At 49.4% G+C, this 18,474-nt stretch overlaps 1 protein-coding gene across 5 annotated transcripts in view; it reads left to right on the plus strand.

Moving 5' to 3' along the window:
• The first annotated feature begins 3,162 nt into the window (after positions 1–3,162).
• Positions 3,163–18,474, plus strand: part of SLC39A14 (solute carrier family 39 member 14) — a 38,341-nt gene continuing 23,029 nt past the window's right edge. The window contains exon 1 of one of the 5 annotated variants that reach the window (XM_036233956.1): positions 3,163–3,199. In XM_036233956.1, coding sequence (XP_036089849.1) covers positions 3,178–3,199 — 22 coding nt within the window. In that variant the 5' untranslated portion in view covers positions 3,163–3,177. Of the gene's footprint in view, positions 3,200–3,478; positions 3,628–3,810; positions 4,879–13,725; positions 15,577–16,302; positions 16,447–18,474 lie in introns of those variants that run through there. The other 4 variants (XM_036233957.1, XM_036233960.1, XM_016141583.2 and 1 more) reach the window with 4 other exon arrangements.

The following is an 18,474-nucleotide window of genomic DNA, read 5'->3' on the forward strand; positions in this document are numbered from 1 at the left end:
CTCCCAGCTAAACATTCCTTCCGAGGTGAGGAGAAAAATAACGATCCTCTAATAAAGATCAGAGCAGAAATTAATGAAATAGAGAATAGAAAAACTATAGAGTAAATAAACACCTCCAAAAGTTAGTTATTTGAAAAGATTGACAAAATGAGCAAAACTTCTGCTAGATTGGCCAAGAAAAAAAAAAGATTACTAAAATTAGGAATGAAAAAGGGGACTAGCGATCTTACAGAAATAAAAAGGATTATAAAAGAATGCTATGAACAATTAAACCCCAACAATTTAGGTATCTTAGACGAAATGAAAAAATTCCTAGAGGTAACTTACTACTGAACCAAGCATTACTTTCCCCAGTTGTCTTTTTCATCTGCCTGAACGGTCGGATGATAACAAATGACAGGCTTCGAAAGGTGTCCTAACGCTTAGGCTGATAGAGCGTAGGGTGCTGGTCCTCTAACATGAGTTGGGGTAAACTAGTACTTTCACATTCTCTCTATCTTAAATTCGTCGAGCCATGCCAAAACACAGAAAACTCATTTTTTCCCCTTGCAAGTATCACAGCCACTTGGTAAGTCATTGGTTTTGCTCTTCAGTGTCTCTCGAGCTGGCCTGATGGCTGGGGAGTGGGAAGGGAGTCTTTGCCCCACCCTGGGATCGAGCTGCCTACCTCGTCCGCCCAGATCACAGAGGGGCTTCGATTTTCTGTCGCCAGTTTCACCATAGCTGTACACATTCAGGGCTGGGGGGTGGGGGGGTGCTCGTTTCTTTGGCTTTTTTCTCCAGGCTGTTCCACTCCCTTAAGCTACAGGAAATCTGTCTGCATATCTTTCTGCAGGTAGCTGTGGTATCTTGCCAGCAGGGAAATAGCAGTCACAAAAATGTTAGATTTTTGTCCTTAGATTTTTAAAAAATATTGCCCGACAACAAACTTAGTGAGCTGGCCTATTCATTCATCCAACAAGTATTTATTGAGAATGTGTTATGTATAAAATGTTAGGGGATGCAGGTATATACAGAAATCTTTGGTAATTGAGGCAGGTTAAGGTCAAATAAGGAAGTTAGGGATAGAAAGGAAATAATTTTAAGGAGAAAATGCAAGTACCATAAACCATATAAAATGTTTTAATTCTGTGGTCATGACCCAAAAATGGGTCATGGAATCAATTTTGTGGGTTACCACTTTTTTAAAAATTGAAATAGAATATGAAATATTGGTACATTGCATATACTAAAGAAATTTTGTATAATTTTTGTTATTTGTACTGGAGTTGCAGTGTAAAATTTTTTAATGTGGGCTATCGTCAAAACATTTGAAAGTATAGATCAAATATGCTTCAGAAGAATCAAGAAGCTTTCTGAAGGGAGGTGGCTTTGAAGAGTTAGAATTTTGACAAGAGGAAATAGGGTAATAAGAGAAATAAAGGGCATATTATTAGGTAGAGAAAAAGAAACGGGACCCCAAACCTGGCATTAGGTATGAAAGACTGAGTACTAACTACTCAGCGACAAGGATAGGCTTAGGGTATACCTACAGAATTTTCGTGGGGGTGGATAGGGAGAGTTCAGACCTTCTGATTTTGAGCCGCGTTAATAATTAATTGTGTTCCCCTAATGGATTACTGATAGCTTATCAGCTTTGGTGGACTTTGGCAGCGCTGCCCTTCCTCCGGTTGCAAACAAGGGAGAATGCTGTGATAGGCCCCGCGGTGGGTGTCTGGTGGGTGTCTGGTCCTGCCTCTCCTCCTGTCTCTCTGACAGATGCCTTGTTTTCCTGTGTGTCATATTAATTGCTTCTGGACCTCAGTTTTTTAGAAGAGTTTCACACTCTTTATAACATGTATTCGCACTTTTCAGAGCTCTACGTGTTCGAAGTATGCTTATCTTACGTACTCTAGTGAGTTTCTCATTTCCCGAAATTCAAGGACAGGGAGGAGTGGTACACACTGGACCATTTCTGACGGTCCCATCGGAGATGGGACTCACAATCCCAAATGGATGACATAATGTCTGAAAAATACTGTGCGTTCAACCAAGAAAGACAAATAGGAGGGGTTATTACAAAGATGACGGGGCTCTGAGGGAAATTCTGCAAGAGAGACGATTACTTCGAAGTCGCTTGGAAAATGAGACTCGCATCACCCCACCCCTTACCCAACTGGCACGCTGTAATTGCAGGATGAAGATAATTGAGTTTGAGAAAAGCCCAGCGCCCAGCTAGTCCTTTCAAGAGTAGCGTGAACAACCGACCGGTTCTGGGTTTGCTCCAGTGCCCCCCCCCCTTTCTACCCCTGCCCAGTCTCGAGGGACAAGCTGCCACGGCTTCTTCCCCGCCACCTACGCCATCCAGGGATTGTCTGTGTTCTTTTCCGTTAGCACTGCCATTGTGGGCGTCCTCTCCCTGGGACCTGCAGAGTGGGGTGTGTTCTCCCTCCCCAGTGCAAATGCGCAGAGAGACACAGTCCCAGCTGGGCAGCAGTCATTGAGCTAAAACAGGGACGTCGGTACTAACTGGCTACGGTTCTGCCAGAAGGCCCTTCTTTTGGGTTCCCTAGACCCAGGTGGCAGCTGGCTTAGCTGTAGAGGAAATAATCATGATGTCCAGCAGACTAGAACAATGAGAGTTTAATGGGTGGCTTATTTTCTCAAGGAATTTGCATTTCCGAGGTCTGATATCCATCTCAAAAGGACTAACTCACATGAAAGAGATTACTAGGACTTTCCTCACTCGAAAATTAACGGTTTTCCCAGCCCGGGGTTAAAGATATCTGGCTCCTTGGAGAGTCTGATCACTTGGGGGAATGGTGTGACATTTAGTTCGGAAAGTGAGTGTAGTATGGTTTATTTGGTACGTGAACAGGAAGTGTTTGTTCTTTTGGCTGGTGGTAAAAAGCAGAAGGAACGTAGTCTAGGTGCGTCCCCTTCTCGGGTACATTTCAGAATTGAGTTGGGGAGGAAAGAGAGAAGCTTTTTACGTTAATCAGAATTTTTAAAATATATACATACAGCTCAGGTGAAGAGCAAGCAGTCTTACTCCCAGGGGATGGAGGCCAGGTTGTGAGAGCTTCCCACGTAAGGGAGGGATGGAGAGGAAAGGTCGTAATGGGAGGTTTCCAGAGGAAGGCGGAGCCTGTGGGGGCCTCCTTGAATGAAGCCTGGAATTCACCAAGCGGATAAAAGATGAAGCCGACCAGGCTAGGATGTGAGCGAGGATCCCCGCGAGCTAGGGTCTCAGACTGGGGGCGCAACTGCTCATCCCGCAAGCCCTGGGCTTGCGGAGCGCGGGCCCGGCTCTGGCGGGCGGCGGGAGGGCAGCTCGCGCACCCGGCCCCCCCCCCCCCCGCCGCCGGCTGGGGCACCACGTGGCAGGCCCCGGGGAGCGCAGGGTGGGGCGGGGGCGGGGCCGAGGCCGCGGGGGGCGGGGCGAGGCTGACGCGCAGGGTATATAGTCGGGCATGCGCGGCGTGGCGGGGACCGACGCCGGCAGGGGGGCGAGGGCGCGCGCGGGCTGCCAGCGTGAACGCCGGGACGGAGCCGCTGCCGCCTGCGCTGCCGCCGCTGCCGCTGCCTGCCGCCCAGGGCCCGGCTCGTGAAGTCGCGCGGGCCCGCTGGTGTCCGCCCCAGCTTCAGGTGAGGGGCGGCCGGGGCCGCGCCGTGCGCGAGGGATGCGGCAGCGCGCGGAGGAGAAGCGCGCCCCCAGGCTCAGGTCGCCGGGTGCGGGCGCGGGCGCGGGCGGGGGCCGGCTGCGCCGCCGACCGGGAGCCGGGCCGCGGTCCCCGGAGCCTCGGCCTGCAGCGGGAAGCCGCTCGAGAGGACCCGCGCGCGGACCCGGACGTCGGATGGAGGCGACACCTGGCCTCAGTGCCACGATGGGGTTATTAGGAGAGGGAAGGGCGGTCGCAGCTGCGGTCCGTTGGGCTGGAGAACGCTGGATGTCGGAGCCAGAGAAGGCGTCCAGAACGTGGGAAGCCGCGCCGCAAGGTGGAGGGCGGCGTCCTGGAGCCCATGGATGCGAAGACGGAAAGAGCGGAGAGTAGATGGGCAAATCTGGTGGGCAGCTCTTGGGGCGGCCCGCACGGGGCACTGGTTTCCGGACTTTGCTTTCCAGGAACTGTGGCCCCCACCAGACCACCTCCCAGATGAGAGTAAATGCCCCAAATCTTTCGGCTGGCTGGTAGCAGGAGATGGAGAATAGCAAAGGAGAGACTTAGAACTCCGATCCGGCGTGCCCCGTGGGCATGGCTTTTTAGCTATTTTTGGTCCGTACCGACCAACTTAGGTGGTCTGGTTTAGGCTGCCCTCTTTTGGCAGTTTAGAGCAATAGGACAAAATAACCATCCAAGCGGTTTCACCATGTGATCCTGAGGTCCAGGGAAGCCAAGAACATTTCAGCTCTGGGTCGTGGCTGCAGTTTTGAGGATCAGGTGTCTGCCAGGGCCTGGGTGTTCAAGAGCACAGTGTGAGAATGATTTGGTGGGGGACCTCAGAAAGGTGGGGGCAGGAGCAGCTTTGACCTGACCTTTCCTGGCGTAGCCACCCTGGGCTTGGCTTTGTCTTCAGTCACTCTTCCCTAGGAAGCCCGGGCCACTTAGGTGGGCTGCTGGGAAGTGGTGGTGACAGCGTGTAATGGGGACTGGCTACCCTGGCCGCTGTCCCAGCTCCGCTCCTCACTTGCCCTACAAACTTGGGAAGGAGTGGGGTCCGTGCAGAGGTCAGACGAGATCTGTGGTCTCCTCTTACTCATTAATCCTTACCTCTTAAAACAGTAGTCATAAAAACTGAGAGGCGCTTGGTAAAGCAAGAGAAAGAATGTAGAGAGTCATAACTTTCAGCAGCCGGAATTAAAAACCGCATATTCCATTTCTTGTCGGAGGCTCAGAAGTAAGTTTTGTCAATTGTGTGTGTGGTAGCCAGGAGATAGACTAATGCTACTTACTCTTCCTGCCATTGGTTTGCAGGTATGACTAGGGGGCACCAAACAGAGTGATTGGCCTTGTCATTTAGGCAAGAAGAGTCAGAACTGTGAGCTCTCTAAGGCAGAGCTCCATGACTCGTCATTTGCCCTTCAGAATCTAAGTGCACAGGGCCTGGTCCGTGGTTGGCTGTGCACTGACCACTGCAGGGCGCAAAGAAGGGACGAGGGCCGGCTCCTTGTTGGGCAGAGAAAACATCTGTACGTGAGGAATGGGGTAGCACCAGAGAGGTCCCATCGTTGTGTTTGGTTGAGTACAGAGAGGACAGTACTCTTCCAGAGGCGCGGTGTAAGGCGATAGGAGAATGCCTGGCTTCTGAGCCACATGAATCTGTGTTCAGATCCTGGCCGCATCGCTGTCCATCAGGGAGAAATTCTTCACCTGTCTGGGCCTGTTTTTACTGCCAGGCAGCATGTCGTGGTCGTGCCTGGAACATAGTAGATGTCTCGTCCGCCCTGCCCTCCTCCTCCTCATCTCCGTGAGATGGACCAGATTATTTAGGGATCCCAGAAGCAGATAGGTAAATTGGCTTTAGGAGTGGGATGAGCCTAGACTTAGGACTGGTTCATTCCCCCCTTGGGATGGATGTAGTTTCCTTGCCTTTCTGGGTGAGCCTCCTTCCTGCGGCCTGCCAGGGATTGCCCCAGATTCACTAGGCAAAAGGAAAAGAGATTTTTTTTTTTTCGCCATTAGTTTCGGGAGCTACTCTGATTTCTTCAGGTAATGGAAACACGCCTTTTCTGGGCTGATAATAGGCAGGAAGGACTAACCATGCATGTGTGTGCCTCTGTATGTGTGTGTGTGCACACGTGCACAGACAGTATATACCAGTCACTGGCTGGACTGGTTCTGATTTCAAACCCTTCCCACTTTCTTCCTCGTTCCTTACATGTTCACACTCCGCTCGATTCCAGGAGGAACCTCAATCCATGTCCAATATTTATAGGACTCGGAATCTAAGCAGCTGTGCTGTGAATGGATTGTATGTGTCTGCGTATCAGGACCTTCTCCCTACTCTGTCAAAATAATTCAGCCTATTTGCACCTGATAACTGAAGAAAACGCGTAGGGATTTTTCAGAACCGTGATGATAGGATGTTGAACTAGAGGGACTTTTGGAAGCTCTGAGTTTAGCCCCTTTGTTTTAGAACTAAAAAAACTGGATCTAGAGAGGTTAATGAGTGTCCCCAAGTTATATTGCTTGCTACCAGCCAAGAGGCTTGATGGTGAAGACCAGAGAAAGGCTTCAATTTTGTTCCTAAATGTGATGATGAAATTGCTCATAATCTTAGTCTATTCCTTGAAAATGTGAAGAGGAAAGAGCCAGTTGTCTCTGTGCTTTTTTGAGTGGATAGGGGAGCAGGGGTGGTCTTTGCCTATGTGGAGAGAAGTTTCTTCTGGAGGAGTCCCCTACTTCTGTTCCCAGACTTCCTGGGGACATGAGAGGGTAAGGAATGGATGAGGAAGGGTCGTGCTGTGGGGCCCCAGCCTGGGCTCGCTAGGTGACTGACCTCGAGGCTGATGGGCTGGCAAAATGCCAGCAGATAAGGAGTCCAGAGTCTGCTGCCAGCCTGGGGCCCTCCCAGGGGACAAACAGGGCAGCCTCACCACAAGGTCCCCAAGCCCCAGGCGCCGTGTCTCCCTCTACCCTTGCCACGTCCACCGAGGCTTCCAGAGGAGAGGGGACCCTCGGTTGGGCCCAGCTGAGATCCAGGGGCAGAGCACCCTGTAGACCCTCTGGAACCCAACGAAGATGGGATGAAGGGTGGTCACAGAATCAGCCTAGAGAAACAGCTTGGTGTTTCCAGCCACGGGGAACCAAATTCCCTGCCTTGGAAACTCGAGATCTGACTGCGCTGTGTTCCCAGGCCTCCTCTCCTTCCTCCGTCATCAGGCCCAGGAGAGCCTGGGGTTTGGTGGAACGAGAAGCTGACCATCTTGAATTTATCATTTATCGCCATCGGGTCTCTACAGGCTCTTAGTACACTCAGTAGTTAATACAGAACGTCAGCCATAAGTTAGGGATTTAAAAAAAAAAAAAATCCACATTTTAAACACTTCACTTTGCCTTAAAACATGATGTGCATGTCTTTTTATTTGCCAAAACTTTGATTTAGGCCCGAGGCCTTTTCTTTGGGTCTCTAAGCCCTCTAAATGAGACTCGCCAATTGTTTGTATATAAAAGTCACACCACCTGTATCACCTGTGAGTTCTCGTTTCATTTTATTAGCGTTTTTTTCACTAGGGTGCCTATGCACAAAGCTCAAAAATCAAAAGACTAAAAAACAGGTTAAAAAAAGTTACACGTGTACCCGTGCCAGGTATACAGAGAAACATTTTACCCCGCCCCCCTCTTTTTTACAAATACTACAAGTTAGCATTTTAGACACATTGTTTAGCATGTTGCTTTTATTCAGCTATATTAGATCTTTCCATATCAGCACGTAAAATCCTTTTATTACAGCCGTGTTCTATTCCAGAACATGGAAGTGCAGTAAATTTTTTAACCAAGATGCGTTGCCTCCTTGTCTCCCCCAACTCGGGTTGTTTCCCGTGTCATTGTGTGTAGTGCCGCAGTGAAAAACGGTACAAATGGCGTTTTCTACAAGTGTGAGCGTGACCATGGAAGGCATTCCCAGAAATGGAATTGCTGGGGAAACGGGTTTGTACATCTGGTGATTAGTTTTCACTTTGTAAAAAAACCAGTCCGTGTGCAGAATCCTACCTTTTTTAATGCATACACCTGATGTCATCTTTTAATTATTTTCATTTGTAATACATCTTTCTGGGTGAGAGATTCTTGATCCTAAGATTCCTTAATACCGTCCTTGTTTAAATATCTCCATCGATATTTATCATGTTAAAGATTAAAACCTTTAAAAAGTTATTCATTTAAAATAAAGTAAGTTTAGTACGTGTTAGCATAAAAGGATGTGTTTATGAAAAATAACTTTCAAAATAAAAGTTTTTATACTTTTGCCGATCTTCAGGATTTTAAAACAATGATTTGTTAGACGATGAGATAACATTATAATAGGTATTACGTAAGTTTGATGGTCAATACTAGTTGAAATCCTGAGAAACAACTGAGCTGATCTCTGAAAACATATTAGCAGCCTAAATCATATCTTAGAAATTTCTAGAAAACTCAAGACTATATTATCACACCACCTATAGCTTCCAAAAAATGAGAATGAAAAAGGTTTTAACATCTTAAGATTACAGTAAAAATAGCTTTTATCTTATAAATAACCTGAAACAGTGTCATCTAAGACCATAATTTCGTAATTGCTATTCCAGAACACTTTGTTTAATTTTGTAGAAACCAAAACTCTTTGTTTCTGCATTTATGCTTCAGTTAACTATTTAATTAAATCGTAATCATAAAAACAAATAGAAGTGGCATAAAAAGGTCGGGGAATTAGCACAGCAGACTCCTGGTAAATGCGACCTTAGCCGGCATGCTGCAGGGTGTTTAGGGAGGCGTGGAGGGGCTTGGCCAAGCTCAGCTGAGAGAGCTTCCACCCCACGAAGAGGGGCAGAACACCGTGTCTGCTCCCAGGATGCTCGTAAAATGTGTGCGGAGGTGAGTCGAGTGCACACGGAAAGCTGTATGCTGTCTGGTGTCATTCCTTAAGCTCCGTTGAGTGCCATAGACGAGAGACGCTGCACGGCGCCAGAGGAAGGTGAGGCAGTTTGGGGCAGGAGTTATCTGGGAAGGCTTCCTGGAGGTGGAATTAAACCAGGTTTTGAAAGCGAGGAAGAAAGGCGAGAGGGAGGAGAGGAAGAGGGGTCCCGGCAAGGGGAATTGTGTGAATAATGACACAGAAGATGTGTATTCCTGGGGGCAGGGGTGGTCAGCAGAGGCCAGAGTGGCTGGCGGAGGGACAAGTACGTGGCAGAAACTTACTGCCCCCTCTCAGCAGCCCTCTCTCCAGGGTCCAGCTGCTCTTACCTAGAAACCTCCATGGCCCAAAATCTACATCCTTTGAACCAGTCCACTTACTCCAGTCTCTTGCCTCTGGTTGTCAAAAGTAATGCATACGTGTTGTAAAGATGAGTATGAAGAAGCATGGGAGAAAAAGTTCTAATCCTTCAGCCCGGGGGCAACTTCTGTTAATTAACTCAACCATTTCCTTTGATCTTAAATTTTTATTTTGGACTAATTTTAGGCTTTTAAAGAAAAGCCGTAACAAATGTAGCAGAGTGCCTTTATGTCCCTCACCCCAAGAACAGGTACAGCATTGGCACCATACCAGCTAAATGACAGGCCTTGTTCAAATTTCACCAATATCTTCACGTACATCCTTTTTCTGCTCCAGGAGCGGATCTGCAGTTCCACATTGCATTTAGTTATTACTTCCGCTTAGTCTCCAGGCTGTAACACTTCTCTGTCTTTCTTTCTTAGAATGAGGTCGTGCATTTTTGGCAAGAATATCACAAAAATGATGTTGCATCCTTTTCAGAGCATCCGTATCAAGGCATCGAGAATGTCAGTGTGTCTTATTACCGGCGATGTTTTCCTAGATTGCTTGGTTAGGTCCATGTCTGCTGGACTTCCGTAGGATTAGTTGTCTAGGGCTGCCCTAACAAATCGGCACAAGCTCAGTGGCTTAAAACAATAGGAATGTATTCTCTTACGATTCTGGAGGCCAGAATTTCAAAATTAAGGTGTCAGCAAGGCTCTATTCCCTCCAAAGTCTCTAGAGGAGAGTCCTTCCGCGCCCCTTCCAGCGCCTGGTGGCTCCAGGTGTTCCTCGGCTTGTGGCAACCTCACTCTGATATCTGCCTCCATCTTCACGTGGCCTTCTCTGTGTGTCTGGGTCCAAATCTCCTCCTCCTTTTTCTTGTAAAGATACCAGTCACTGGATTTAGGGCCCACCCTAAACGATTTCATCTCAAGATCCTTAACTGATCATATCTGCAAAGACTCTTATGTCCGAACAAATTCACATTCTGCAGTTCTGGATGGACATTGACTGGGGTGGATATTATTCAACCTCCTACACCCAGGACAGGGGGAAATGTCCTTTGTAAACTCTGGTTCACAGAGCCGCAGAGAAAAGGGAGATTTGTTTTTAAACCTAAGACAGAAAGCAGGCCTGGCTTCCATTGAGCCAATCGCCCAGCCTCAGGCTGCCTGCTGCCCTCATGCTGATAGAGATCTGAGAACCAAGTGGGTATACATTGGAAAGCTGGCGTCAGAGACCTTGCATTCTTAGAATCCAGACGCTTTGCAGTAGCAGCAACCCGCCTCTGTGCAGGGAGCTGTACATCGAGTGCTAGTTCCCCTGCAAGCCGAGCAGGGCAGAGATGATGGTACTCACTTGCGGGAAAGGTGGAACTGACCTCAAAGAGTTTCAGTAACTAACAGGATGTTGTAGGTGGTCCTTGTCTAGTCCAGCAGTCCCGAAATGTCACACTAGTGCCCCAGACAAGAGCAAGGTTGATCTATCGGAACTAGATGTGCAGATCCTAGATCTCCCCCAGGAAGCTCTGATTCAAGCAAGAGAACTGAGGTGAAGTCTTGTTTACTGGGGCAGCCAGATTAGGAAACTGCAGCTCTCGTCCAACACAGAGCAGATAGGACTGGAATCCGCCTCCGACTCTTAAGTGAAGATCTTAGAAAAGGACATACAAGTCTTCCCATTTGGTCATCATTAAGCCTTTCCCATGTCCTAATTGGACTCAGAAATTAACTTTCTTCTGAACTATTACATGTTCATTATAGAAAATACAGATGAATAAAATGATTACCATTAAACCCGCTACCAAGAGATAACAGTTATATATTTTTAGTCTTTTTCTATAAATGTATACATTTTAAGGAAAGGTGATTTGTACATAGAGTTTTGTAGGTTTTTTTTTTTTTTCACTGAACATATAAACATCTTTCCATGTCATTCTTCTTTCAAATAACTAGCATTTATTGAGAGATTACTGGGCATCAGGTACTGTAGTGTTTATGTTCAGTATCTTAATTTTCTCAATTGCTCTAGGGGGTGGGGGCTGTTGGTAGCTTTGTTTTTCTATATAAGAAAAAATATGTCTCCTTGAAGCTGTGACTTGACCCAAGCCTTGAAGATAGTGATTGCAGACTTGGGATCACACTGGGGTCATTGTCACTCAGCCTAAACCCTTAATCTCTGTACTCAAACTACAGATTTTGTTATATGTATTACCTTTAGCAATCTCCTTCTCATATACACTTAGATTGCTTGCAGTTTTTCACTGTTACAAGCACTGAGAGGATGCACGTTCCTTGAGGGCGGGGGTTTTTTGTCTGTTTTATTGATTGCTGTGTTCTCTGGCATACGATCGGAATTTGTCACTGTATCTACACTTCCATAATTTCTTCAAGATGAATATTCCCATTTGAGATAGTTTGTTTGTTTTGCGCCTACAGCACCTGGTCTACCTAGGTGGTCTCCCATCCAGGTACTAACCAGGCCTGACCTGACCCTACTTAGCTTCTGAGATCAGACGGGACCGGGCATGTTCAGGGTAGCATGGCCCTATTCAAGATGATTTTAATAGGATGAATTCCCAAAGTGAAATATTAGGACTTGACAAGATGACTTTCAAAGCTTTTTTCTGGAAGAGTAAATGTGCAAGGATAGTCAAAAACAATTTTGGAAAGAAAGTGGTGGAGTTAGACTTGCTTTACCAGAGAAAAAGGAATCATAAGGAAAAAATAAAATGTGACTTACATTGGCACAGGATAGACAGACAAAATAGAAACGTCTAAAAATAGACCTCAAGATAAGTAGGAATTCAGCAAACACTAATAGCATTATTTCTTAGTGTGTGATTTCGAACAAGTTTTCTTAGCCTTGCTGTCCTCATCTGTGAAATGGGATACCATGCTTATGTAATTTTAAGATGTTTTTTGTCGTTTTAATGTTTTTGAAATAGGGAGGCGTCTCATTGATGTGTACAGGTCATACAGTGTCTCTACTCTGAAAAGCTGTCATTGACACTTATAATTAGGGAAGTACTATAGAATGTGTCTTCTGAGGTTGTCGAGAAGATTAAATGATATGAACACCAATCGCTTGGCACGTCACCTGGCAGACAACAGCAAATCCTACCAGTTCTTTAAAATTAAGGAAGAGGGGATGATGGGTGAGTTCCAGAGGTTATTAGATGCAAATAGCAGCATCCGGCCAGGCCAACGCTGGTAGGGGCGGATGGCGTGGAAGGCATCCGGGGCCCAGCTGGGCGGGGCCCGTGCTCCTGCTCGCTGATGCCCGTTGCAGCCCGTGCTCCCTCCAGCGTACCTGTCCGCCTTGCCGGCCTTTGCATGGGGGACTTTGCCCTCCTGGTTGTCACGTGCCAGCCTGCACCTCTGAGCAGGAGGGAGGAAGGGAAAGAGAAGGCACCCAGGCCCTGCACTCTCGTGTATTGGCCGGCCACCTGTGGCCTCTCAGTGCAAAGGATATATATGACTCCACCCCTGTCCTTTTATAGATCCTAAAGTTGTGGTTTACAAGGAAAATCAGAACTTTTCATTAAACAATATTGAGATAATCGGCTAACTATTTTTTAAGAGTTAGCTTTTCTTTCTTACGCTGTGCCAAATTCTAGGCGAATTAGAGATTTCACTTTTTTTTTAAAGGCAAGAAAATGTGCGTATTTCTGTAATTTTAGGATAGGAAAGGACTTTCCAAGCACGTCACTAAAAGCAGAAACTTTAAAGGAAAAGTGTGATAGACTTACTTTACTTCTTTTAAATTGCATCAGTAATGCCAGTTAACAAAATTAAAAGGCAAATGATTAACTAGGAAGATATCCGTAATATGTGATGAAGTTAATATTTTTATTAGTCCGTACAGTGAACTCTTACATACACTGATAAGAAAAAAGATGAATGTATGGCAGCAAAAATGGGCAAAGGAGAGTAACAGGCAATTTGTAAAAGAAATATAAATGTTAGTACCCCTGAAAATATGAGGAGCCGCTGGTAATCAAAGACATGCAAATTAAGAGAATTATAAGAATGATTTTTAACCAATTTGGAAAAGATGGAATACTATTTTAATACTCAGCATTGGTGAGAATCTTATGAAATATGCATCCTATACACAGATAGTGGGATTATTAAATTAGTTAAATCTTCAGAAGGATAGTTTAGCAAATTGTACGGTGAGTGCTTAGTAAATATTTATTGACGTGGTCCTGGGGGCAGGGACTGTCCCTGGCCAGCTTGCTCCCGGATCTCACTGATTCCTTTTCTTCTGGGAAAATCCCCTCACCCCTTAGGGCCTTGCCCTGTGCCCCGCGCCGCCAGGTTGGGGGTAGAGGGAGGAGGCAGCCAGCTGACGCGACAGCCTTCTCTTACCACTGCCCTCCGTCCACCGCCCCCAGGATCGCCGGGTTGTCCCCAAAGGGAGTGGGTGGAGGACAGACCCAAACCCCTGTTTTTCCCTCCTGCCTTTTACTGGAAGCCTGAAAGGTTGGTGTGTGTAAGAGAAAGAAAGCGGTGTGTGCATGTGTCCTCATCAGGCGGGCCGCGTAAATCACGGGGAGCAGGCCGGTCGTCCTTTCCTGGAAACCAGGAGGGTGGGGGCCACCCCTGGGGACTTTCGTTTTCTTAGAGCCGGGAATACAGGAGGCGTGGGGCAAGGGGGAGCCACGCTGGCCTGCGGCGCCGGCCCTGTTTCTCCTCCCAGGCCCCGGCACCCCTGCCCGCCTCCGCCGCTCACTGGTGGCCTGCGCTGCGCTTGGCCGTCTCAGGACCAGGTGACGCTGATTGGCATATATGTATTTCAGTGCTGACCATTTATTTCCCTGTTGCTGGAGACTTTCCATCCGAGAGGCCTGGCAAGTTCTCAGGGTACCAGGTCCCTGGGGAATTTCCAGGGGCAGCAAGCCATGGCCCTTCTCATGAGCTTTCCCAGAAAGGTGCAAAAAGTCCAAAGTCACCCAATCCCCTGGAGTCGGGCCGTTAGCCAAAGTGCCCTCTGGGGTAGCCTGAGCCCTAAGAACAGAGCTTCTGTCCCGGTTCCTGCTCCTCCCTCCTCGGCCACCCCGACACCCAGCAGGACGCCGTGCTGTGTGCGCCGTGCGGAGGTACCTCCCACAGGCAGAGAGGCCTTGACCGAGGGTGAACCGTGGTGTGTCTACAGCCCTGCCGGCCAGATTGCGCCTGTGACCTTGGCTCTCCTCACACCACTGCCTCCTGGCGTCCAAGCAGGAGCTCCTCCCCCTGGGCTCCAGGATGTGTGCAGTTGGAAGAAGAGGCTGTGTGTGACGGGTCCCAGACTCAGAGTTTCCATGAACAGCTGAGAAATTCTAGAAACAGCCTGTACTTTTGGGGTTTCCTTTTCTGCTTCTGCTGCAGGGAAGAGTTAACGTGTTATTTTAGGCAGGATTATCAGATGGCCCGTCCTCAGCACGCTGGTTTCCAAGGCTGTGGGAAGCGGGCTGCCTGTCTGTGTGTGCCCGCCCCTCTCCCGACCTTTCTCCTGGACCCCCCACGCCGCCTCAGGTGTCTCTTTAAGTGTTCTACCTTATGTTTTGTGCCGCAGCTCCAGACCAACTTCTCTGGAGTCATCAGCTCCATTGAAGCGACAGGAAAGGGGGGTCTCACCCCCTGAGGTTGCCCGTAGTTCGCCGAGAGTAGAATCCAAAGCACGATAAAATTCTAAACAGCGAGGCACTGTGAAGATGAGCAGGGGAACAAAGTCCAGCAGCTGTCCTTTGGGGTCGACCCCCCTCCTCGGCACTCCTCCGGCCTCGGCAGGAGGGAAGATAAATATGTAAACACAAAGAAAGAAAGAAAGAAAAAAAAGGACTTATTTTAGGTAGTGACATGTGCTGAGAAAAAAAATGAAACGGGCCGCCGAGACTCTGAACGGCTGGGAGTGGGCTGTTTTTTTTCCAACAAGGTGTCCCTCCACTTTGTGGAGGTGACATTTGAACCGAGACCTGATACGAAGACGTAGGGGAAGAGCATTTTAGGCAGAGGGAACAGCAAGTCCAAAGGCCCCGAGTTCAGAGCGCGCTTGGTGGGTCGAAGAGGCAGAAAGAAGGCCAGAGCGGCGGGGTCCCGGCGAGTGAGGGCGCACGGCAGCCTCGATGGCATCGGCGCGGGCCGGAAGACGCCGTGATTTATAGGTCAGGAAAAGGAGTTTAGATTTTCTTCCCCTGGTGCCGGGAGGCCATCGGGGCTTCACGCAAAGGAAGCGCTGTGGTCAGATGTACACTTCAGCAAGGATGACCCTTTTGTTGAACTTAAGATTTGGACACTTTACCTGTTGTCTGTTGTACGTAAAGAAAAGTCAGGCTGTACTGTGGCAGGTGCCCGGTGGAAGCCGGAAGGCTTGTTATGAGCTTTTATTTTATTTCAACGAGAGTTTCAGCACGTCCCCTGTGCTCGACTCGGCTTTGCGAGGAAAACTGGACCGGGCTCTCGTCCCCAGGGAGTTCACGGTGTACTGTCCTCAGGTCGAGGCGGTCCCTCCGATTTTCGTGGAGGAGAGGTCTTGAAGAAGGAGTAGCGGATTCACTTCGCGCACTGTTCTGGCGTGAGGATGGGTTAGTCGACTCGTGGGCAGCCTCTCCCGCCGAAGGGCCTGCGGGTTGCCCGCAGGCTTCTCGTGACTGTAAGTCATGCCGCCATGGGGGTTCTCACCTCTTTCTCTTCTCCCCGTTTGGGGTTGAAAGTCACCCAGACTCTAGAGCATGTCTGAGTCGTAAGGGGGAAATGGGAAATCCTGTCCAGGTGGCAGTCGGATTGCCCCTTGGCCTTGGCGTTGGCCAGGGAAGGTAAGCCTTTAAGTCTGGCTAGAATGTTGATCCCTTTTTAATAGGCAGCGGTCTGCCGGTCTGCCGGAGGTAGAGGACCAGGAGGACAAATGGGAACAACAGGCCTAAGTCCTTTGTGCTGTTCGGGAAGTTGCAGCTTTTGCACCTATCGTCCGGAGGCTGCCGTCGTACCCACAGCCCTGACGAGGTGGTTTAACCCGAGGAGGGGGCGGGGAGTTTTGCCCACGTAGGTCTTTTGCTGGCCCTGTCTGTGTCCAGGTGTGATAGGCGTCAGAAACCTGAGCACCTCTGCTCTGGAACCTATCTGTGAGTGATCTTGACAGCCTCGCTCTAGAGCTCTGGCCCAGACAGAGAGCGGAGGCCCAGGGGGTCAAGGGTCGGGCTCCTCCTGCTCTCCTTCGCTCCTGGGCCGCACCTGGGCCGCACCTGGGCCGGAGGCAGCCTCGAGAAGACACGACACGCCTGGCCCTCACGACTGCATGCATCATCAGTGAAATCTGCCCCAGCCATTCTGGAATCTCCAGAGAAGGTGAGGGCGGATCTGTTCTGGATGCATTCGTATTTACATATTCATGAGGCAAGTGCTTATTTAGATCCTACCAGCCTCCCAGGATTGTTATGAAACAACCAAGAAAGTTAAACCTAAAGTATTAGGACTGTCCTTCGGAGGCAGCCTACCCCTGAGAGCCGGTAGGATGCGGAGGAAGGTGAGCATGCTTCCCAGGTGGGGCGGGTCAGGGATGGTGTCTCTGACTGCAGTTCCTCCCCACGCCTTTTCTTCTTTTCTTTCTTTCTTTCTTTCCTTTCTTTTCTTTCTTTCTTTTTCTTTTCTTTCTTTTCTTTCTTTCTTTCTTTCCTTTCTTTCTTTCTTTCTTTCTTTCTTTCTTTCTTTCTTTCTTTCTTTCTTTTCTTTCTTTCTTTTCTTTCTTTTCTTTCTTTCTTAGCATCGGGCCCTTCACACTTGTGGAGAGAGGGCTTGGAACACACGTTCAGCTTTCTGACAGATGTTTCCAACAGATGTTAATCAGACTTCCTAGTCCTGTGGGTCTGTGTGGAGACAGGAGGGGGCAGGGGCGGGGCGTTCCGGATGGAGCCCGGGGTCCAGGCTGGAGAGAGTCCTGGCAGGTGAGGGCGGAAGGTGGTGGGAGCCCCGCTGGAGGGACCCTTGCCCACCAGGCTGTCGGGTGGAGGGGAGGGATGGAAAGTATGGATTTTAATAGCAGGAGTGACGTGGTCCGAGTGGGATAGGGTGGTTTCGGGGGGACGCAGTGGAGTGGGTGGGCGGGCGGCGGCGGGCTGCAGGGGTTTCTCTTCGGGGATCTGGGGAAGAGGGGCAATCTGGTCACGTAGCGAAGCCCACGGTGAGGAAGCAGAGGATGTCTGTCCCGAGAGGATATGGGAAGGCCTGTCTCCTTAATAATCGGATGGTGACGGCCAGTGGCCTTGAGCCAAAGAATGAGCCATGTGGGACGTTTGGACAGCGGGAGGGAAAATGGACTAATTATGATTCAGAAATGAAATTACCCAATTTCCCTCCCTTTCCTGCCACTTTTCTCACTCCAGTTTGGAAATCTGGGATTTTTTTTCTTCCTTTTTCCCAGTAACCGTCTTTCTCATGAGAATAGGGCGTATTTATTACTCTGCTAACAAATACTTACGGTCACCCGAGCAGTCTAAGGTACAGTCTGTGCCTTTCTCCTGGGGGCCCGGGTCACATGCTCGTGAGCAGTAACTGCACAGAGGTTGGGTGCCGGGTGGGGAGGGGCCGCCCCTGGACCGTGGTGGCTCTTGCTGCCCTCTTCGGTGAAGAAATCTGGAGATCTAATGAAAGCTCTAGATCCTTCTCTGAGAGCAGTGGTTCTCAGACGTTAGTGTACATTATGATCACCTGGACGGCTTCTTAAAATTCAAATTGCCAGACCCTGCCCCCAAGTTTCTGATTCAGCAGGTTTGAGTCAGGCTGAGAATTTGTACTTCCAACAAGTTCCCAGGCGGTGGTGATGTTGCTGGTCCAGGGACTATGCTTTGAGAACCAGTTCCTTAGAGAAATCATCGCGGACAATTCAGCATCTCAGCTGTAGAGACTGGCCCCGTCAGGGTCTTCGAGGAGGACTTGGGGGCTTGAGCTGGCGGAAGGATGGGAGGGTCGTAAAGGGGAGATAGTGGTCCAGGAGGGCACTGAGGGAGGCAGGGAGAGTGGGTAGCAAGGTGGGGTCGTTGCTGCAGGCCGAGCAGTGAGCGCCGCCCCGGGGCCCGGCTGCGAGAAACAAGCCTGCCTCTGCCTGCCGCAGCTCGGGGTATCGAGGCTCACTGTCTGGGAGGGGCCCGCCTCACCTCCCAGAGGGGGCTTGGGGCTCAGAGGACTCTTTGTACCCGTTTTAGGAACAAGGGAGCGTAAGAGAGACTTCTCTCGAGAGGCCCCCGGTGGCAGATCCTGCCCCCAGAGAGCTGCTGCCAAGGCGTTGGAGATGGCATTTATAGGTGGCGCTTCTGCTCCAGCAAGAGCGTTGGGCAGACTTGTCTCAGCCTGATTTAGGAGGTGGCGGGGATGGGGCTGGTCCTCGGGAACTTGCGCGGATACTTTCGGTCATGAGGACAGTGGCGGGGCTTGTTTCTCTCCTCGCAGCCACTGAAGAGGAGCCTGTTCCGTTCTCGAATGAAAGACCGAGGCCAGCGGCCCCAGGGGCCGGGTCGAAGCTAGAGAAAGAAGCCTTGCTCTCTAGACCACACTGGGT

Source organism: Rousettus aegyptiacus, unplaced genomic scaffold, assembly GCF_014176215.1.
Source record: "Rousettus aegyptiacus isolate mRouAeg1 unplaced genomic scaffold, mRouAeg1.p scaffold_m13_p_16, whole genome shotgun sequence".
Classification (NCBI taxonomy): Eukaryota; Metazoa; Chordata; class Mammalia; order Chiroptera; family Pteropodidae; genus Rousettus; species Rousettus aegyptiacus.